General features: G+C 43.0%; 1 protein-coding gene and 1 pseudogene across 3 annotated transcripts in view; both read left to right on the forward strand.

The window, feature by feature from the left end:
* LOC126187919 (nephrin-like) overlaps positions 1-23,991 on the forward strand; it is a 687,362-nt gene that overhangs the window by 147,695 nt on the left and 515,676 nt on the right. The window contains exon 1 of one of the 3 annotated variants that reach the window (XM_049929280.1): positions 20,950-21,183. The exons of the other annotated variants lie outside the window; for them this stretch is intronic. Within the exon in view, the coding sequence (XP_049785237.1) occupies positions 21,126-21,183 (58 nt within the window). The 5' untranslated portion in view covers positions 20,950-21,125. Of the gene's footprint in view, positions 1-20,949; positions 21,184-23,991 lie in introns of those variants that run through there. 3 annotated transcript variants of the gene reach the window in all.
* LOC126189734 (5S ribosomal RNA) lies at positions 19,119-19,236 on the forward strand (annotated as a pseudogene).

The raw sequence follows: 23,991 nt of genomic DNA on the forward strand, positions 1-23,991 counted from the left end.
GTCAACCATGTGTCCACAACGTATACTCGTACATCCACTGTGTATATTCCCATACAGGGGAGACATTTTACTTCAAAGTCGCTTTCCCGATGTCGGCGGATAAAACGATATTGTGTTATTCTGAATTACGATGCAAAATTCCTTCGGATATGCATGCACTGGAGTTTTGGCTAATATTATGGATTAATGTGAACATATGTGTGCAATGTCACACGTAATGAAACCATTGAAGGTGGTAACTATGAGCTCGGCTATCAACTTGTATATCGACAATGCAACTTCTCGCTTTAATCCGTATCACGTACAAAAAATGAGTTACCACCGATTCAAAGTTATTTGTTTATAACACCATTTTTAAAGTACTCGTGATTCATTATCCTTACGATTTGGCTAAAGCTATAATAAGTGCTCTCGATTTCTGTGGCGCAAATTATACTATTATACTAACCAGCCTCTTTTATGTATTTACTAAGTTTCCACGTCACTGCTGTGTCGTGGACTTTGCTGGTGCAGCCATAATGAATGAATGTAAAAGTCTCCCATAAACAGATTTACCCAGATATCCTCAACAGAACCATCGGAGACCACGATTCGGACTGACACACAAGCACCCTTATTTCTATTCCACAATGGAAACTTGACTTGGCTCTTTTTGAGTAACAAAGCGAGCTAGAACAGGGGTTCTCGACACTGAATTCACATTCTAGAAAAGTAGGACTCAAAATGATGATGATGTTTGGTTTGTGGGGCGCTCAACTGCGTGGTTATCAGCGCCCGTACAATTACCCAATCTTTGCTCAGTCCAATTTCGCCACTTTCCTGGATGATGATGAAATGATGAGGACAACACAAACACCCAGTCATCTCGAGGCAGGGAAAATCCCCGACCCCGCCGGGAATCGAACCCGCGACCCCGTGCTCGGGAAGCGAGAACGCTACCGCGAGACTACGAGCGGCGGACAAGGACTCAAAATCTTATCCGGCCACCTGTAATTACATTACTGGTAGCTTGCAAAAATGGTGACACATGAAGATCATCCGACGACAATACTTTCGTAATAGTGCCGCCCTACACACACCGCCTACCCGAAATTATTCCGACGTTTCTTGTCAGATGTTTTCTATATGTATAGGTATATTTCTTAAGTACCTGGAAGAGTGTCGTGTGTCATTGAAGCTCGCATGTTATTAAAAGATCGCGAACGGGACATTGCAGTCGTAGTTCGCAGTATACAGAACATCATCCTCCACTGCAGCGTCCAGCTAGGGAGAAATATGTGATCGAAGCCCGCAAGCTGGACTGTAGTGTGATCACGGATGTGTGAGAACGAAAGCTACAAATGATTATCGTTAAATACGAAGGCCGGCAGGGGTGTCCGAGCGGTTCTAGGCGCAAGAGTCTGGAACCGCGCGACCGCTACGCTCGCAGGTTCGAATCCTGCCTCGAGCATGGATGTGTGTGATGTCCTTAGGTTAGTTAGGTTTAAGTAGTTCAAAGTTCTAGGGGACTGATGACCTCAGAAGTTAAGTTCCATAGTGCTCAGAGCCATTTGAACCATTTGAATACAAAGGAAGAGCGAAGCGAAGGAGAGGGATCATAGGAAAAGTCTGCTAATGCTAGTAATCTGATACCACTTATAGGTAACAGTCTCCTTAGATTATTGAAATTTCGACTTACAAGGGTAAACATATGATTGCTCGTTATTAGTCCTCAGAGTACCAAATATAGTCAGTCTGTCTTGAGCGAGGTGTTCTGTATCTCTGTAGTCATTATCATACAGACTGTAAAGATCAGAAACAGTATAATGTGAGATAAAACATCAATCGGCAGTCGACAGTTGGATGGAATTCACTCGCAGATGTACGCCGCGTGACTGTAATACCACGTAAAAGTACTATTATGACTTACACTAATAGCAAGTATGTCCACCTTTGGCACAGATAACTGCGGCGACGCATCGTGGCGTGGAAGCAATGAGGCCTTCGCAGGTAGCTGGAGGAAATTGGCATCACATCTGTACACGCAAGTCACCTAATATCAGTAAATTCCGGGGACGTTGGAAATGAGTTCTGATGCCACGCTCAGTCACACCGCAGATGAGTTCGATAAAGTTCAGATCTGGCGAGGTGAAAGGGCCATCACATCAATTGCAACTCGCACTGTGTTCCTTGAACCACTCCACAGCAATCCTGGCCTTCTGACATGTCGCATTATCTCATTGAAAAATGATCGTCATTAAGTGGTTTACGTGGTCTGCAACCAGTGTACGATACCTCTTGGCAGTCACGGTGCTTTTCCACGAGCTCGACTGGACCCATGGATGCCCACGTGAATGTTCCGCAGAGCATAGTGGAGCTGCCGCCAACTTGTCTCCCTCCCGCAGTATAAATGTCAAGGAGCTGCTCCCCTGGAAGTAGTCAGATTGGAGCCCTCCCATCGCCATGATGAAAAAAGTATCGGGATTCACTGCTCTGTCACTGCGCTGATGTCCGATGCCGATGGTCACGTGCCCATTTTGGTCGCAGTTGCCAATGTCTTTATGTTAACATTGGCATATGTATGGGTCGTCGGCGGCGGAGGCCTATCCTCAGGAGTATTGGTGCACCGTGCGTTCAGACATACTTGTACTCTGTCCAGCATTAAAGTCTGATGTTCGTCCTCCACAGTTCGACGCCTTTCCTGTTTGACAAGTCTACAACGGCCGACATCTGTAATGACGGATGGTCGCACCACCCCACGACGTCTGGACGCGGTTTCACCTTGGCTTCGACTGGTGTTGAATACAGTCACCACAGCTCACCTTTGATGTTTCTGGAGGGGGTGCTGACCAGCGCTCGGCACGTGCAAAATGTTATTAGACCTGTTCTTTTGCCGTTGTTGCAAGAGGAAGGTATTGTGCTGTTCCAACAAGATAATGCTTGCCCATACATGTCCGTGAAGTACAATGTGCTATGCAAGACGCTATAATGAAAGTGGTCTGACTACATCATGCCCTATGTACCATGTGTAATTTTCGATACAGGTGTTATATCACTCATTCTGCGATGCCCTTTTTTGTCATAACTTTCGTAAATATTTCTTATTAAAAAAACATGATGATGATGTTTAGTTTGTGGGGCGCTCAACTGCGCGGCTATCAGCTCCCGTAAAAATTCTCAATCTTTACTAAGTTAAATCTCGCAACTTTCATGAATGATGATGAAATGATGAAGACAACACAAACAACCTATTTTCATGAATGTAATAAATGTCAGAGAGGTACGTAAGCATGGAGAAATTTAATAATCTGTGACCAAAGTGTTGATATCTTTGTATCTACGGACTATCAGCGGGTAAAGTAATTGAGTTGCTGTGATGTAGTTTGTCGAGAGAGCTTGTGTATGGCAGTATGTGGTCAAAGTGGGCGAGTGTTGTTCATTATATCAAAATAAAAATGCTAAAAATCGTCTTTGAAGATGGTGAAATGCAAAGGAAATGTGTTATTTAAAATTTGTGAAATAATTTTAACAATATATCAACAAAGTGAAACCTGAAAAGTGATCATATTTTTGACTAGAGTTGATGCAACAAGATAAAACACGTGAACTCCTGCAAACCCAAATATTTCGTGAATATTCTACAGGAAAGCGAGAAAGAAGGCCCCTAGATGTGAACCACGAGCAACAGCAAAGAGGAATTGTGCCAGCTAACTACCAATTATTTTGATCAATCAACATTTCTGAACTTTCCATCCTATTTATGCTGTGTGCTCTTATAAAGGACGAAGTATATGTCCTGAAAATCAGCAGAGACAGAATTTAAATAGTTAATCAATTATTGTAGGGTAGGGGTCAGGTCGTACAGCAACTTCCCCGGCCGGCACAATCGAGCACGTGTCTGACATGATAGGACGAGAAGAGACTTGCGTGACTCGTCAACCAACAACTTACAAAACTACGTGAACAGGTCGAGCAGGCGCGGAATAACGATCGACTGGATGCCAGATTCAGCACCTACATTGCTCTCTGTGGTGGCTACATCATGTATGAATATGATTGTTTCAGAATGAGTCGATACGTCGTACTTCAGAACCGCCTCTGCTACTGACCTGTAAATGTAATCATTGGATGTACTCCATATGCACTGTTGCAACAATAAATCTTAAGTGAAATAGAAACAAGGGCGTACTAACTTCTTTCCGGCAATGTGTGTTACCTATGGCTGTCCGAATTTTTATTAGGTTATCGCATAAATGTCTGAAATAAAGCGATTAAAAACTTCACGAGACTTTTGCCAAAAAAGTTTCCCCTTTATTTAATATATGTGTATTTACACACCACACATGTTACAAAACATGTGGCCTATGTACGTCCGAACGTTTATTAGAGTATCGTGCAATAATGTGAAGTAAACCGGTTAAGCACATTTCAAGGTTTATGGCAACAAATTTAAACAACGACGTCTTTATATGGTACCATATATACAGATAAATATTTCAAAAACATTCAAAATTTATGACGTACACATGTGTAATAAAGCCAATGGAAGTTCTGCAAATACTATGAGGTTCATTCGTCAATATATTTACAAACTTGAAATAATTGCAAGTAATTCGTGTCTTGATAGTGCAGTTTCCGAAATCTGTGAATACGCCAGACGCCTGTCACTTTGGTTTAGGGGGAGATTTCAAATTTCATGTCAGTGGCGTGTTTACAGGAGGGTGGCAGATTAGAGGCACGATAGGTCTGGGACCTCATGTATCCGGATCCTAACGCGCACACTAATTGGTGGTTTGTGTAACGATGCGCTGAACGGCGCTTTAACTCAGTGAGCGGGCAGGACGCCAGCTGGCGTTGGCGGCGTTTGCCGTGTGTCAGTCCGCTTTTTATTTCGAGAGTTCGAGGGCGTAACTTCATCAGCGTGGTCACACTGACACTAACTCATTACTGAGCGGCAGGACAGCTCAGGCAAGAAGTGTGTCCTACACGGTACTGAGGTTTTGCCACGGCGTCAGAGAAGTCTGCGGAACTCTATGATAACCACCTCGTATTTGTCGCGAGTTGATTCAGAGTGTGGGTGAAGCGTAGAATTACATTTTGATCTTTTTTTTTGTCATCAGTCTACTGACTGGTTTGATGCGGCCCACCACGAATTACTTTCCTGTGCTAACCTCTTTATCTCAGAGTAGCACTTGCAACCTACGTCCTCAATTATTTGCTTGACGTATTCCAATCTCTGTCTTCCTCTACAGTTTTTGCCCTCTACAGCTCCCTCTAGTACCATGGATGTCATTCCCTCATGTCTCAGCAGATGTCCTATCATCCTGTCCCTTCTCCTTATCAGTGTTTTCCACATGTTCCTTTCCTCTCCGATTCTGCGTAGAACCTCCTCATTCCTTACCTTATCAGTCCACCTAATTTTCAACATTCGTCGATAGCACCACATCTCAAATGCTTCGATTCTCTTCTGTTCCGGTTTTCCCACAGTCCATGTTTCACTACCGTACAATGCTGAACTCCAGACGTACATCCTCAGAAATTCCTTCCTCAAATTAAGGTCGGTATTTGATATTAGTAGACTTCTCTTGGCCAGAAACGCCTTTTTTGCCATAGCGAGTCTGCTTTTGATGTCCTCCTTGCTCCGTCCGTCATTGGTTATTTTACTGCCTAGGTAGCAGAATTCCTTAACTTCATTGACTTCGTGACCATCAATCCTGATGTTAAGTTTCTCGGTGTTCTCATTTCTACTACTTCTCATTACCTTCGTCTTTCTCCGATTTACTCTCAAACCATACTGCGTACTCATTAACTGTTCATTCCGTTCAGCAGATCATTTAATTCTTCTTCACTTTCACTCAGGATAGCAATGTCATCAGCGAATCGTATCATTGATATCCTTTCACCTTGTATTTTAATTCCACTCCTGAACCTTTCTTTTATTTCCATCATTGCTTCCTCGATGTACAGATTGAAGAGTAGGGGCGAAAGGCTACAGCCTTGTCTTACACCCTTCTTAATACGAGCACTTCGTTCTTGATCGTCCACTCTTATAATTCCCTCTTGGTTGTTGTACATATTGTATACGACCCGTCTCTCCCTATAGCTTACCCCTACTTTTTTTCAGAATCTCGAACAGCTTGCACCATTTTATATTGTCGAACGCTTTTTCCAGGTCGACAAATCCTATGAAAGTGTCTTGATTTTTCTTTAGCCTTGCTTCCATTATTAGCCGTAACGTCAGAATTGCCTCTCTCGTCCCTGTACTTTTCCTAAAGCCAAACTGATCGTCACCTAGCGCATACTCAGTTTTTTTTCCATTCTTCTGTATATTATTCTTGTAAACAGTTTCGATGCATGAGCTGTTAAGCTGATTGTGCGATAATTCTCGCACTTGTCAGCTCTTGCCTTCTTCGGAATTGTGTGGATGATGCTTTTCCGAAAGTCAGATGGTATATCGCCAGACTCATATATTCTTCACACCAACGTGAATAGTCGTATTGTTGCCACTTCCCCCAATGATTTTAGAAATTCTGATTGAATGTTATCTATCCCTTCTGCCTTATTTGACCGTAAGTCCTCCAAAGCTCTTTTAAATTCCGATTCTAATACTGGATCCCCTATCTCTTCTAAATCGACTCCTGTTTCTTCTTCTATCACATCAGACAAATCTTCACCCTCATAGAGGTTTTCAATGTATTCTTTCCACCTATCTGCTCTCTCCTCTACATTTAACAGTGGAATTCCCGTTGCACTCTTAATGTTACCACCGTTGCTTTTAATGTCACCAAAGGTTGTTTTGACTTTCCTGTATGCTGAGTCTGTCCTTCCGACAACCATATCTTTTTCGATGTCTTCACATTTTCCTACAGCCATTTCGTCTTAGCTTCCCTGCACTTTCTATTTATTTCATTCCTCAGCGACTTGTATTTCTGTATTTCTGATTTTCCCGGAACATGTTGGTACTTCCTCCTTTCATCAATCAACTGAAATATTTCTTCTGTTACCCATGGTTTCTTCGCAGCTACCTTCTTTGTACCTATGTTTTCCTTCCCAACTTCTGTGATGGCCCTTTTTAGAGATGTCCATTCCTCTTCAACTGTACTGCCTACTGCGCTATTCCTTATTGCTGTATCTATAGCGTTAGAGAATTTCAAACGTATCTCGTCATTCCTTAGTACTTCTTTGCGTATTGATTCTTCCTGACTAATGTCTTGAACTTCAGCCTACTCTTCATCACTACTATATTGTGATCTGAGTCTATATCCGCTCCTGGGTACGCCTTACAATCCAGTATCTTATTTCGGAATCACTTTCTGACCATGATGTAATCTAATTGAAATCTTCTCGTATCTCCCGGCCTTTTCCAAGTATACCTCCTCCTCTTGTGATTCTTGAACAGGGTATTCGCTATTACTAGCTGAAACTTGTTACAGAACTCAATTAGTCTTTCTCCTCTTTCATTCCTTGTCCCAAGCCCATTTTCTCCTGTAACCTTTTCTTCTACTCCTTCCCCTACAACTGCATTCCAGTCGCCCATGACTATTAGATTTCCGTCCCCCTTTACATACTGCATTACCCTTTCAATATCCTCATACACTTTCTCTATCTGTTCATCTTCAGCTTGCGACGTCGGCATGTATACCTGAACTATCGTTGTCGGTGTTGGCCTGCTTTCGATTCTGATTAGAACAACCCGGTCACTGAACTGTTCACAGTAACACCCTCTGCCCTACCTTCCTATTCATAACGAATCCTACGCTTGTTATACCATTTTCTGCTGCTGTTGAAATTACCCGATACTCATCTGACCAGAAATCCTTGTCTTCCTTCCACTTCACTTCACTGACTCCTACTATATCTAGATTAAGCCTTTGCATTTCCCTTTTCAGATTTTCTGGTTTCCCTACCACGTTCAAGCTTCTGACATTCCACGCCCCGACTCGTAGAACGTTATCCTTTCGTTGATTATTCAATCTTTTTCTCATGGTAACCTCCCCCTTGATCAGTAGTATGAAAAGGGGGCACTTCAGAGTTTAGACCTCTACTCACGAAAGAGGAGATAGGGCGCTGGTAACTACAGCCCCTATGACTGATACCTGCATTTTAATTGCTGTCAGAACAGCAATGCACACTACAGTAAAGTTAGTTACCTCTTTCTCTAAACACAATGTATTGGCTGCTTCACAGTAAAGTGGTGGTCTTCAATGATATAGCTGATTACCAGCTCTTTTTGTGCACAACGAAATTTGGAAGCGCTTTGCTATACTGTAGGCAGTCCACACGACAACTGACTCCGCAATAGCCGACGGTAACCATTAACACGTGGTTTCCCCCATCATCAGATTCTAGCCGCCACTGTTCTCCGCTTGTCGAGGCAATCTCAGTACATCCTTTATGCAGAGTACCGTGAAAAGCCTATTGACTACAAGACCTCAGAGGTGAGAGTATGCTACTCGTTGGCCATCGCAAATATTAACACTGCCAACTGCTCTGATGTAGTGCGTCTTCACCCTGCATTGGACTGCTAAGCCGACGCCTGGTACAGTTACCACGTCCCAGTCCCGTGACATGCCAAATTATTCCACACTCTGTGGCGGGAAGAGTTCAGACATCTTGAATTCATTTGCTCGTGGGTGTAATTTTGGTTACAAAATACAAGATGCTCTCTCGTTCTCTATAATGTAAATATTCACGTCGTGTTCGAGATTACAGCTGCTAACTGATCTCTACTTCTTGAAGCTTTAATCACTAGTAATTGGTATAACAGTAAGCATTTTTCATGTAATATTGAGAAAGTATAATTTTGTCGTTCTCAACATTTGCAAATAATAAATTCGTTATTACGCCTCGCACCTCACGATTGTTTTAGTGCACTGCTCGTCCTGTTTCGAGTATGTCTCGATTCCTCGCATATTTAAGCTTGAAGAAACCAACGGTATAAACATCGATATACACTGAATGAGATATTCACTCTGCAGCGGAGTGTGCGCTGATATGAAACTTCCTGGCAGATTAAAACTGTGTGCCCGACCGAGACTCGAACTCGGCACCTTCGCCTTTCGCGGGCAAGTTCTCAAACCGTCTGCGCTACCGAAGCACGACTCACGCCCGGTCCTCACAGCTTTACTTCTGCCAGTATCTCGTCTCCTACCTTCCAAACTTTACAGAAGCTCTCCTGCGAATCTTGCAGAACTAGCACTCCTGAAAGAAAGGTTACTGCGGAGACATGGATTAGCCACAGCCTGGGGGATGTTTCCAGAATGAGATATTCACTCTGCAGCGGAGTGTGCGCTGATATGAAACTTCCTGGCAGATTAAAACTGTGTGCCCGACCGAGACTCGAACTCGGGACCTGTGCCTTTCGCGGGCAAGTGCTCTAACCATCTGAGCTACCGAAGCACGACTCACACCCGGTCCTCACAGCTTTACTTCTGCCAGTATCTCGTCTCCTACCTTCCAAACTTTACAGAAGCTCTCCTGCGAACCTTGCAGAACTAGCACTCCTGAAAGAAAGGATACTGCGGAGACATGGCTTAGCCACAGCCTGAGGGATGTTTCCAGAATGAGATATTCACTCTGCAGCGGAGTGTGCGCTGATATGAAACTTCCTGGCAGATTAAAACTGTGTGCCCGACCGAGCCTCGAACTCGGGACCTTTGCCTTTTGCGGGCAAGTGCTCTAACCACGTGCCCGCGAAAGGCAAAGGTCCCGAGTTCGAGTCTCGGTCGGGCACACATTTTTAATCTGCCAGGAACTTTCATCGATATACACTGTTTTCCATCAAAGTGTTTCATTAATAGTTTCGTACATCAAAGCATGTCTTTTAAAAGCGGTAGAACGCAAATAGGCGAATTGGTTGCTGCATGGTTAATATTTCTGATGTTTGCATTTAGCAAAGCAGTGAGGGTGTGCTCTCTTAAAATGATGTTGTACTTTTATTACCGACGTTTTGTATCTGCCGGAGAGAATGGAACTGTTGTATAAGTGATTTAATATTTGGGTAACAATTCACAAAAGTAGCCTGGAAATTTTAAAAAAGTGAAAAACAAATTTGATTACCCCGCCCAAGTTTCATTTACGTTGTTAAGTAAACATACGATAACGCGAGTGAAACTGCCTTGCAGCTCTGACTTTCGCATTGCATTTTTCACATTTCCTAGTTCTTTTAGCGAAAGCGTTCACTGCTGATATCAACATGAGTTACATCACTACATTCTTTTTCTAAATTTTGGATTTTTTTTTATAAACACGCAGATGTAATCTGGAAGTGTTGCGCCATGAAGCGCCACTCGGAAATTGACCAAACGTTATGAAAATATTTTGTCCATGACTTACCAAATTGTAACTGCTTCATTCCATTCGGAAGTTCGTCATCAACATCAGTATCAGATATGACACTGATCACATAGTCTGTAAATGTCTGCATGTCACTTAAACGTTGAGCGATCGACAGGTCGCGCCACGTTTCCTAAAACAAGATCTTTGGCGTTAAGGGGGCGTGGCATGTTTGCCGCGACTGGCTTGAGACCGTTTTGCGGGAGAGGCATTGTGTGAAGCAGCACGGAGAGTGCAGGTCTGTGGGGCAACGGGCTGGCTGTTTGTTCTACTGCCCGTGTGACTGTCAAGTATGTGTGGCTGGGCATCATCCGAACGCGAGAGACGTGCACCGGAATAGGGACCTATTATTCCTTTGGCCGACCAGATTTGGAGGCGAGCGGCGGGTCGTAGTCATGCACACATCTCGTGGCGACTCCATGCTTTTCCGATGTTCGTCGCCGCACAGCGCCTTTGGATGCTCGGCAAGCTACTCCTACTTTCATTTCGATACGTTGGCGCCGAGACCACGCAGCATTCGTAATGATTGACTTTGCTCTCCTCTTTGAGCGTGATAATTGTGACTGGCTCGCTTGCTGGCGTGTTTGTGTATTGCTGCTTCTATACCGGAATCGGTTCAGCCTCCCGTTGTTGTTGTTCCCTGTTCCTGTGTCTGGCCAGACGATTTAAGGAGCGTGTTGCCGTATGAAAACGTAATGACAGTTGTGATTTGATTGATTTTTTTAAATTATTGAGGTTTTGTAATTTTTTATTATGGTCAATGTGTCATTGTTCGTTACGTTCAAAATTTTGTTTCCCGGTACACTGTCTACTAAATTGTCAAGTCGTTTTCTTTAGATGTTTGGAGCCCTCAAGCTTGTACATATTACGGGGGAAAAATCTTGCTGCATGTATTTTGGTGAGTTATTATTCCAAGCCAAACCTGCGTTTAACGTAGGTGAGGTTCATCAGCCAACCGTTGGCGTCTTTCTTCCAACCAAGCTTTTAGTCGCGCGTGGCGGTTAGGTGTTTACTGTTTCCTCATTGATTTGAAGTTGAACCTCGGGTGGCCTCTGAACTTTTTTACAATCAGGTTTAAGTGGGGAGATTGCCTTGCCCAGTTACTTTACTGCCTATTCACGACTTATCACAAATGTTTTCTCTACGCTGTCAGGTTGTAATCTGATAACTTCAGTTTTTACTTATCTCACTTAGAAGTTACTTCGCTGTTTATGTTTGTCCCTTGGGGCGTGTATCCACTGGTCGCTTATAAAAAGGGAAGTGTAGCGAGTAGCATATGTCGGGGCCGTTCGTGCAGACCACATTTCCCGATGCTTAGTGGTTTAATATGAAACAGCTTTGTTTTTCTTTCTTTTAATGTACATTTTAACTAAGCCTGAATTACAGGTAGAGACGTTTACACCCTGCCTGTTTTGAAGACTGTTTTTCTATTTGGAAATTTGTGTAAGTTCCTATGGGACCAAACTGCTGATGTCATCTCCCTAGGCTTACCCATTACTTAATCTAACATAAACGAACTTACGCTAAGGACAACACAATAACCCATGCCCGAGTGAGGACTCAAACCGCCAACAGGGAGGGGGGAAGGTGGGGAGAGGGAAGGGGGTGCCTCGCGAATTGTGGCAAGGCACCCTAGATCACGCGGCTACTCCACGTGGCTGTTCCTCTATCACGCTAAACTTAGTTAAAACAGGATTATTTGCGGCATTCAGCTGCAAGTACTGAATGCAGGGATCGCTTTGTCAAAAATCTACGGATACCAGTGTTGTATGCTGGCTCTTACTCCAATTATACAAGAGGTGGGATTCTTCCAACCCATAGGTGAGGGAACCTGAAGATGGCGTAATGTAATGATGAAACTGGTAGCATGCAACTTTTCCGCGTTGCATAGGGAACGTCAGGGCAAAACTCTTGATATTCTCGAAGAACTAGAGATTTACCTTGTGTTAAACAGCCTCTTAGTCGTTCTCTCAACACCTAAGTTGGATTGAAACATAAATCGATCTTAGCTAATATTTAATTAAACGTTCGTCTGTTTGTCCATTGCCTGATTCTTTGTGTCTCCCTCCCTACCCCTCTCCCCATCTTTGAGTCTTTTGACGGTTCGATATTTTGTGGGTCCCTCTCCCAGTTTTTTCAAAGAGTTTCAAGAATTTTAGTAATTCCCCACACTACGTCATTTACGCCCTCCAACAATATCTAGTTTATATTTTATATTGTAACCCCGTATGCACGCTACTCCTAAGATTTTTCTCACTCTCATCTTTGAGTCTTCTTTCGATATCTGGAACCGTTTACGAAACATGAGGAATGTTGTGGCTATTTCACTCTGCCTTTATCACTGGCGCGGCGCGATCGTAAATGAGTATGCTCATTGTTGGTGACAGATAGATACCTCTAACCAAGTCTAAACAAAAATCTGTATGTTAGCTAAATGTCATAAGCAACAACATGTTATGTAATACGCACCAAACGCAAAATCATAGTGGCCTCGGTTTTTCATTCCACAGTTTTCCGAATTTCGCACAATGTATTACTTTCACGTAAATATTACGAAATGATGGGCACATTACCATGCATCTGACATGTAAAGCTATAAGTAAAGCAAAAATGAATATTTTTTACTGAATAATTTCTGTAAAATCGTTTGAGACAGATTGCAGGGTCCGCTTCTCGATTCTGTCATCGCTGACCGGCCGAAAGGTACAAAATACGTATCGGCCTCCCCTTCCAAACAAACGAATGTACTCGGGCAGCGCTTTGTACGAAAAGTGGTTATTGCGCATCGGACACAGTATCCTGCTCGAGCTATATCCGCCGGCAGATCCCCGCCGAGGAACTAAACCGAGCGACCCTATTTCAGGTTGGTTACATAGTGAACATATGGTGAAATTGTAGCAATCGCTTTGGAATTATCATACTCCGATCCTAGTGGCGCGGACAGGTGCATGAGTAACATTTATTGATGTTCTCTTTTTCGTACCGTTCACCCAGCCAACCTGATGGTACAAGCTTCTAGCGGCGTTTGGTAGTCGGAAATTTTGAAAGGTTCGACAGGGACAGATTTAACTTTCCGATACTGTTCAGTTCTTTGTTCTGGGTATTTACCAGTACATTTCCTATTTCTCGTTAATTTAATAACCAGCGAACCCGTGCGAAACTTCCACACTTTTACAGTTTTAGATAATGACAGTATTTAGAATAAATGCAATCGTTGCTATAAGGTACTTGTGAGAATCAGCACAAAACCGAACGACGTGAAGGTGAAATAATAATCATGAATTTATGATACATTCTTATATATACATTTCCATATCTCCAAAAATGTGCTTTGCCTTCGGAAAGTTTGTCCCGCCTTGTACGACGAACAGAGTTAACGGACTGTAAGTGGGCCACATAACCTGTAGGATTAACTCGAGAAACATCTTTAGTTACAGCAAGCACGTTAGAGCGTAATAGCAGTAGGTAAACCACAATTGAAGGCGAAAATGAAAATACGGTTGTAGTTTCGGAAATATATTCATTTAGAAAAGTCAACTTGTACGATGGGCAGAGATAATGGACCACCCAGTGTTCACGGTTATTATTTATGACAATGTTGTGTAAAAATTATCCTGTTAATAAGTACATTAAACAAAAAAATGGTATTTGTAATAAGATAATATTGACAGATAGTCTCTTATTTGTGATTAGGAAGTTAGCTTCGTAAAATATAGGTATGAAGCTGGGCATCCAAGATGCCCTTTTGCGTTTCTAGTTAAAATTTTCCAAAAATAGAGTTTTAGTGAAAAATCAATTTGCAGTGTCAGAAGCCGGTTGAAAACCTTTCTAGCGATATCACATTCATCCTTATAGGATTAGTACGTGTCGAGAAAAAGAGATGTTGACTTGAGAAACAATATGTATTACGAACTTTTGTGCATTATGAACGTTTGGGGGTTACGTAATTTGTGTCATCTCTTGTGAATTTTCTGCCAGTCAAGATTGCCTTCTATGGTGTCAACAACTTTTTTCCGCGTCCGACTTGTTAGTAGCAAATTCCTTATATTAAAAGTTTGCCCTATATTTGTAATTTTTGCTGATTTTCTGGTTGGTCATTAACCGTTTAGAAATTGTGGAGGAGTTGAAATTTAAGTGACTGTGTTATTTTGAACGTGAGAGTTTGTAAATTGGTCTTTCTTAAGCTGTTTGCTCACTGGATGGATCGACTCGTGTTTCTTTTTCACATGTTTGGGATCTGTTTTTGGAAACACCTTCTGTATTTATTTTAGAAGTACCCAATGTTGGCATCACTGGAACAGTGTGTTTTCAGGCGTGTCCTGACCAGGAGAGTAATCATAGTTTATGTGCTGTCTCTCGAGTTACAGTGGATCGTCTTGATTGTTTATAGCTCGATCATTTGCATTGCACCTTGCTACTATACTGTTAAAGTTGTTCTGATTGTACACCACACCGGGAGGTAAATTCTGTTGTTGTGAATGATGTTCAATTCACACTGCCGAGTCCTTCGACTTCCCAAGTATCCACTGATGGGCTGGCTGTGTATCACAAATAAAATGCAATTAGCCTTATCGAGCAATCAGACACTATTGTTCCCTCACATTAATAATACTAATATATTCGGAAAGCATCTCCGAACAGCTTCTAAAATTTTATATTTCTTGACATGTCAATTATTTGGAACAGTTATCTTGATTCTCATTGCCACATTTATTTGTGCACATCGCGAATTATAAATTAACAGGAGTGGTTTCGATTGTGCTAGCAATGATATTCATAATATATCGTTCCAGTATTAAACGTCACACGTTGTACAATCAAGTATTAAGTCACTACAGCGCTAAGATTCTGTCGGTGGGGTTCTGGTTCACACTGTTTATGAAAAAATTGTAGTTATAAAACATTTACTAGAATGCAAGAGGAATGTTTAATTTGTATTTTGTGGCAATTTTTTGCGTTACTGTGAACGCTGTTACAAATAGTGCTGACTCCGTATCACGTAATTTTCACCTTTACTTACATTTGTGTTTCATGTTACTGTGTAGTATATTACAGATGGCGCTGACTGTCATATCACGTAATTTTCATATTTACTTACATTTGGTTACGAGATCTCTCGTCGTAATTATCTGCATTGCTTCTGATTCGGTACGTACAGGATCCGGTAGGCAAATGTTACGTTTTAGAGACCACCATAACTTCAGTGGCTGGGAAGCAGCGCCTGCGCAATGTTTGAGATACATTCGTTATTAGTTGCCATTTCATTAACATGGAGCGTATTTTTCTACAACACATATGTTTTAACCGGTCATTTGGTAGTGCATACGCAGCGAAGACTTCGCAATCAGTGCAGTGTTGGTTGACACGGTGCTGCCCATGTCGCCCAACAGTAATAAAAGTCGTTCAAAAACTTCAGAACATGAGGAGCAGAGAGACCTGAAACAGTTCTGACAGTTATCACAGCAGAAAACGTCGAGGAAGTTCGACAAGCTGTGGATGCCAATCCTCGGCGTTAAGCACTACGACAAGGTCACGCTTTGCGCACTTCAGACAGGTCATTTCGCCACATTTTGCAGTTATACCTCACTTTCATCCTTTTAAAATCGTGATGGTTCAACAATTGAAGCAGAATGACGGTGGAATATGTTTGCAGCAAGGATGCTGGAAATCTTGGAAAATGACGCTATTCTGATAATGTGTCCCATGGACAATGGAATTCGCCGTCCGTGGGGTGGCTTGCGTGCCTCAGCGACACAGATAGCAGTGCAGTGGGTGCAACCACAACAGAGGAGTACCTACTGAGAGGTCGAACAGACGTGTGGTTCCTGAAGGAGGACATCAGCCTTTCCAATACTTGCAGGGTCAACGGTCTCGTTGGTTGACAGATCTGGTCTTGTAACATCAGCCAAAACGGGCTTGCTGTGCTGGTACTGCGAACGGCTGAAAGCAATGGGAAATGCAGTCCTACTGTACGGTTAAATGGTATGTTGTCTCCTTGGGTAAAATATGACGGAGATAAAATAGTCCGCCATTCGCACATCCGGGCGGTGTCTACTCAGGAGGATGCAATCATCAGGAGAAATAAAACTGGCGTTCTACGGAACAGAGCGTAGAATATTAGATCCCTTAAATGGCATGTAGGTTAGGAAATTCAAAAAGGGGAATGGATAGGTTGCTGTTAGATCCAGTGGCAGGAGGAACAAGACTTCTGGTCAGATGCATACAGGGCTATAAAACAGCACAGTAAACGCATTATCGTAGCCAAGAAGCCACGAAGTCCGTGCCTACCACAGTAGTACACATTTGTATGCCAACTATCCCCGCAGATCACGAAGACACCCAAGAAATGTATGACGATATAAAAGAAATTATTCAGATACCTAAAGCAGACGAAAATTTTATTCTCATATGGGACTAGAATTCGATAGTAGGAAAATGAAGAGAAGAAAAAATGTAGGTGAATGTGGGCTCGGGGAAAGGAATGAAAGAGCAAGCCACCTGGTAGAATTTTGCACAGAGCATAATTTAATCATCCCTAACACTTGGCTGAAGAATCATAAATAAAAGGTTGTATACTTGAAAGATACCTGGAGACACCGGAAGGTTTGAGACTGGTTATATCATGGTAACACAAAGGTTTCGAAATCAGACTTTAAACTGTAAGACATTTCCAGGGGCAGATGTGGACTGTCACGGCAAGTTATTGGTTATGAACTGTAAATGAAAACTGAAATTGGATAAAGTACGAAATTAAGGAAAGGGTATCTGGATAAGTTGAAAGAACCAGAGGTTGCTGGAAGTTTCACAGGGAGCATTAGCCAACAGTTGACTAAAACAGGGGAAAGGAATACAGTAGAAGACGAAGTGGTAGCTTTAAGAGACGGAATAGTGAAGGTAGCAGGGGATAAAATAGGTAAAATGATAAGGCCTTGGAGAAATCCTTGGATAACGCAAGAGATACTGAATTTAACAAATGAAAGGAGAAAAAATAAAAATGTAGCTAATGAATCAGGCGAAAGGGAATACAAACGTTTAAGAAATGAAATTTACAGCAAGCGCAAAATGGCTATGCAGAAATGGACAGAAGAAAAAAAATGTAACGATTTAGAAGCAGATTTCACTACTGGAAAGATATATGATGCCAGCAGGAAAATGAAAGAGGCCTCTGGGAGAAAGAGAATCAGCTGTATGAATGCCAAGAGTTCAGATGGAAAATTGTTCCTAAACAAAGAAGGAAAACTCAAAGGCTGAAGGAAAATATAGAGGCACTATACAAGGGAGATGTAGTTGAGGACAACAATGCAAAAGTGGAAGAGGACTGAGATGAAGATGAGAAGGGAGTGCGTGAAGAATTTGACAGAGTACTGAATGTTCTTAGTTGAAATAAACCCTCGGGATTACATGACTTCCTGTCAGAACTGCTAACAGCCTTGGAAGAGCCAGCCATGGCAAAAGTTCCATCTGGTGTGCAAGATGTATGAGACAGGCGAAGCCGCGCGGGATTAGCCGAGCGGTCTGGGCCGCTGCAGTCGTGGACTGTGCGGCTGGTCCCGGCGGAGGTTCGAGTCCTCCCTCGGGAATGGGTGTGTGTGTTTGTCCTTAGGATAATTTAGGTTAAGTAGTGTATAAGCTTAGGGACTGATGACCTTAGCAGTTAAGTGCCATAAGGTTTCACACACATTTGAACATTTTTTGAGACAGGCTAAGTACCTTCACACTTCAAGAAAAATGTAATAATTCCAGTCCTAAAGAAAGCAGGTGCTGACAGGTGTGACCACTACCGAACTGTCAGTTTAATAAATCGTGGTTGCAAAACACTAACACGAATCCTGTACAGAAGAACGGAAAAAATGGTAGAAGACGACCTCGAGGAAGATCAGTTTGGATTCCGGAGAAATGTACGAATACGCGAGGCAATATTGACCCTACCATTTACATTCGAGATAGGTTAACGAATGACAAACCAACCTATGTATCATTTGTAGACTTATAGAAAGGCTTTGACCATGCTGACTTGAATATTTTCCTTAAAATTCTGAAGGAAACAGGGATAAGATATACGGAGCGAAAGGTATTTACAATTTGTACGGAAGTCAAACAGCATTTATAAGAGTCTAGGGGCATGAATAGGGAGCAGTGGTTGAGAAGGGAGTCAGACAGGGCTGTAGCAATCTGTACGTTGAACAGTAAAGGAAACCAAAGAAAAATATTGAGTTGGAATTGAAGTTTAACGAAAAGAAATAAAAAACTTCGAGGTTTGTCTATGACGGTGCAATTCTGTCAAAGACAGCAAAGAGCTTGGAAGAGCAGCTGAACAGAATGGTCATTGTCATGAAAGGAAGCATATAAATTTACGTCAACAAAAGCAAAACAAGGAAAATGGGATGCAGTCGAATCAAATAAGGCGACGCAAGTGATTTAGATTATGAAAGGAGACACTTAAAGCAGCAGATGAATTTAGATATTTGGGCAGAAAAATTACTTATGATGGCCGGAATAGAGAGGATATAAATAGAAGACTAGAAATGGCCAGAAAAGCATTTATGAGAAAGAGAAATTTGTTAACACAGAAAATACAATTAAGTACTATGAAGCTTCTTCTGAAAGTATTTGTCTGGAGTGTAGCATGTATGGAAGTGACACTCGTACAATAAACAATTTAAACAAGAAGAGAACAGAAGCTTTTGAAATGTGGTACTATAGGAGAATGTTTAAAATTAGTTGCGTAGATCACGCAACTAATGAGGAGGTACTCAACAGAACGGGAAGAGAGAAGAAATTTGTGGCACACTTTGACCAAAAGAGGCAACGGCCTTGCCGCAGTGGATACACCGGTTCCCGTCAGATCACCGAAGTTAAGCGCTGTCGGGCGTGGCTGCCACTTGGATGGGAGACCATCCGGGCCTCCACGTGCTGTTGCCATTTTTCGGGTGCACTCAGCTTCGTGATGCCAATCGAGTAGCTACGCGACCGAATGGTAGCGGCTCCGGTCAAGGAAAACCATCATAATGACCGGGAGAGCGGTGTGCTGACCACACGCCCCTCCTATCCGCCTTCTAAACTGAGTATGACACGGCGGTCGGATGGTCCCGGTGGGCCACATGCGGCCTGATGACGGAGCGCTTTTGAACAGAAGAAGGGATCGGTTTATATGACACATTCTGAGACATCAAGAGATCACCAGTTTAGTACTGGCGGGAATGGTGGAGGAGTAGAAACTTAGAGGGAAACCAAGATATGAATACTGTAAACAGAAGTATGTAGGTTCCAGTGGATATTGGGGGATAAAGAGCCTCACACAGTATTGAGTAGCCTGGAGAGCTGGACCAAAAATCTTCGGAATGAAGACCGCAACAACAAACACCGCGTGGTGAGGCTCATTTTCACATATGGGATACAGTGAACAAATGAAGATACCGGTAGTGGCAGGAGAATAATTGACGGAAACTCCACGACAGGCCCAATTTGTCATCATTGGGCCCTACTTTTTCCGAGAAAATGGTCGCATTGTGACTGTGTACTCACAATGTTACCTTACGATGTTGCGATAATTTTTTATGTCAGAATTGAGGAGATATCACATTTACTTTGATTGTGTTTGCTTTCAGCAGGACGGGGTTGCTTCCCATACCTCAAAACCACCCAAGGCTTCTCTAAAGAAACATCTTCCAGATCGCCTCATTTCTTTGCGTGGGCACGTTAAGTGGCCTCCTCGATCTCCGGATTTTTCTCTGTGCTTATTTCTTATTGAGCTACCTGAAATATTTGGTTTACTTTGGCAAACCACCGACTCCTGACGATCTTTCAGACGTCATTCGTCGAGAAATTCCCCTTGCTGTGTTCGAAAGGTATAAGGACAATTTTTTCACTCGCCTTAACAATGCCTGGATATGAACAGCTGCCACTTTGATTATGTCAGTTCTGGCTCCTGAATTTCAACGCATTCTTGTTTATGCTTTATGTTTATTAAACAGCGTTGTATTTGTAATCTTTGAGAAATACAAAAACTATAATTAATTTTAAAAAAATGTGTTAAAATGTTATCCTGCCACCGGATCCTGTAGTTTGCTGTTGTCAGGAAACAGTGGATACGTTATAATGGAACTGAAAATCAGAATCCCGCACACCACAATAATAAAGGAGCTAGTGTGAGAAACAAAGATCGCCCTCCTCCCAATTTGGTAAACAAGAAGAAACGAAATCCCTGCTTCTTCTGCATCTGACGTGGGCTAGTGGTTGAGGCTACCGTCGGGGGAGCTGCGCTTACCCTTTTTACGAGGAACACGATACCGTGCTACTAATTTGGGCAGCGCTCTAAGTCAGGCCGGGAGAAGTCCGTAGCTGGGGAATGCCGGCCCGCGCGGAACGGAGCCTGCAACGTGATACCTTTCCACTCTGGACACGCCGGTCGTAGCGTCCGGGTTACGGCGGCTCTGCAGTGGACGTACCGGAATAGGGCCTTCCGCTTCTGTTTCCATTTGCCGCGGGCGCCGCTGGAGAGAAGGCGAGCCACAGGGCTGGCGTGGGAAGGAGACGGCAAACGGGGCCGGGCTCTGCCGCTATGCTGGTGGTTTCGTTCCTGGAAGCCGCGGCTATTTCCGCAGAGGGCGGCTGCGGCGGCGGCGGCGGTGGCGGCGGCGGCGGCGTTGGCGTTGGGCAAGCGGCTTGTTTGTGACATCATTGAGCCGAGCGGATACGCCAGTTAAAAAGTTCCCGTCCGCCTAGCCGTGGTCAGTTTGTGGTGGACCTCTGAGCGGCCGCGTGCTCGCAACGACCGCTCCAGCGCTTGCCTGTCCCAGCGCGATGACGTCATGGGGTGGTTCATGCCACCGTACAAACGGTTGCCCACCCCCTGGACAGAGGACGAAGGTTTGTGTGCAACACAGCTGATTTTCACCTCTCGGCTCAGCTTTCATTGCTTATTTTATTTGCTTGTGCCTCTAAGTACGAAACTGCTAATATCCACTCAATTTTCTAAAAAAAATGATATTTCCGGTTTTTCTTATTAAACTATCCGCTACTCATGGTGTTGTGGTAGTGTTCTCGCTTCCCAAGCACGGGGTTCGATTCCCGGCGGGGTCAGGGATTTTCCCTACCTCGTGATGACTGGGTGTTGTTGTGTCGTCTTCTTCATCATCATCATCATTCATCCCCATTACGGTCGGAGGAAGGCAATGACAAACCACCTCCACTAGGACTTTGCCTAATACGGCGGTGCGGGTCTCCTGCATCGTTCCCCTAAGCTCTGTCACGGAGTATGGAACTTTGTCATCTTATTAAACTGACATCCATGTTACAGTGTATGTACAAGTGCTTTATATTTTATTTTTATCTTGACACTTACCAGCATAAAGTCAGACTACTTTCCACGTGGTAAATGGAAAATACGGTCATCTGTTATGGTGTGACGAATGGAAGCATCCTTGTAGCTCGTGACCTGTATGCTGAAAAATATCCAGAACGGACGATACCATCTGCACAATTATTGTTCTTTTTTGTTAGTTCATTTGTTTACTGCAACCTGTAGGTCTCTCGTAATAGCAAAGAGGTTGCACTAGAAGAGATCAGTTTCACAGTAAGATGGACAAGTGCTCAAAGCTCTTAAGACATGTATTTTAGAGTTCAGTTTATTCGTCATTTTTTTCTTATCGTTAGAAATAAGAAATACTTCTTACTACAACTTGCATAAGAAGTTATTATGTCAACATCGCCTAAATCCTACAACCATCAGTTTCAGCAATTCATTGCTATCTTCAGATATCGTAATTAATCCTCACACAGCTTCAGACTCCTCAATCATATGACGACATAATTTGTAGCATTTCGTGATGATTTGAATGTGTGTAACTTGAGTTTTATTTATCATGGCAAGCTGTTATTTGATTAATTATTACATCTGACGATGGCAATAAACTGCCGCAATCGGTAATGTGAATGTAGTAGTAATTTGGCAATCTTGAAGTAATAAATTACTGTAGAAACATTTATAACGTCGTATGTTCCAGTTTGACAATATTTCAGTTTCTAAGCAACAGGTTGAAGCTATGAGTCGGTCCATGAGAGCTATCGGATATATCAGTTGCCTGTGTACTGCTCGACAAGAGGCTCATCAGATACTTGTCCTCCCATCCAGAACAAGGTTTTGTTGTTTCCCTGTATCGCGTGAGGCAAATGCCGGAACGGTTCCTCGCGAAAGGACATGACCTATTTCCTTTCCCACTCGTACTTGTGCCAGCTCAAAGTTCACTTCCAATTACCTCCTCGTGGTCGGAGCTAAATCTCCAGCTTCCATTTTTACGAAAAGCAAACGACTTGTTTCTAGTCCCGGTCTGGCACACAGTTTAAACTTATCACAGATTCTGACCGCAGCGTATATGCCACTAATATGAATGTGTGACCTCAGTTTGACCTTATTAGAGGCAAAGTTACGAAGAACGAAACGCAGTATTTCGCACACGCAAGTGTGCTTCTTATTCGATGATTGTTCAGCTTAGTATTCAAGATGTGCTACCATTAAAATTCTACTTATGTATTTCTTCCATACACATTTTTAAATAATATTTGATAAATCATGACGGCAGCACACTCTAAGGAACGACCAAGTCTGGTCCATACAAAATAAACGAACACGTGGTTAGTGCGGTCTAGGCGCTTCAGTCTGGAACCGCGTGACCGCTCCGGTCGCAGGTTCGAATCCTGCCTCGGGCATGGATGTGTGTGATGTCCTTAGGTTAGTTAGGTTTAAGTAGTTCTGAGTTCTAGGGGACTGATGACCACAGATGTTAAGTCCCATAGTGCTCAGAGCCATTTGAACCATTTTTTGAACACGTGGTTAATAAATTTCATAATAGCAATTGAAAACGTGGGTAATCTATCACGATAAAATGCGCTCCCGGTTACCAAGTACCTTTTTGTCCTAAAGAACAGAGTAACAAAGAAGGCAAAGACAACTACGCAGTATGATAGAACATCAGAGATTCACATGTATGAACTCAAAGTGAGTGAAACATAAAACTGGGCAAAACTATTGAATCCTATAAACCAGTGTCAAAGATCATCTTCTTATGGTAGAAGGTAAAGGATAAAAATGAAAATCATTCAGACGTTATTGCCGCCATGCCTTATTAACTTCGTAGAGCGCAACATTATGATGATCTTTGGTTTGTTTGGTTTATGGGGCGCTCAACTACTCGGTTATCAGTGCCCGTAGAAATTCCGAACATTTGCTGAGCTCAGTCTCGCCACTTTTATGATGATGATGAAATGATGATGACAGCACAAACACCCAATCATCTCGAGGCAGGTGAAAATCCCTGACCCCGCCGGGAATCGAACCCGGGACCCTGTGCTCGGGAAGCGAGAAGGCGACTGCGAGGAGCGCAGCATTATTCTCTATGTGTGTTTATAGGGCTGCGGCTTGTGACACAGCGAGAGACCTCAAGTGTTTTGTTTACAGTGATGCCGAAAGCGGTTCCCGACAGGCTCGGCTATTTACTGCTGGAATTTCCCAGAACAAAGATGCACTCAGTGGCAAACACTTTCTGCAACACACGAGAAACACGTGATTCCTAAGCAAAGCTACTGGCTAATGTTCATGAAAGTCCATTGCGAACGACAGGGAATCCGTAAAACAGCTAAAATCAATATTCACACGTACTGACTGCAACAAACTCTGAA

The sequence above is a fragment of the Schistocerca cancellata genome, chromosome 5 (assembly GCF_023864275.1).
Source record: "Schistocerca cancellata isolate TAMUIC-IGC-003103 chromosome 5, iqSchCanc2.1, whole genome shotgun sequence".
NCBI classification, from domain to species: Eukaryota; Metazoa; Arthropoda; class Insecta; order Orthoptera; family Acrididae; genus Schistocerca; species Schistocerca cancellata.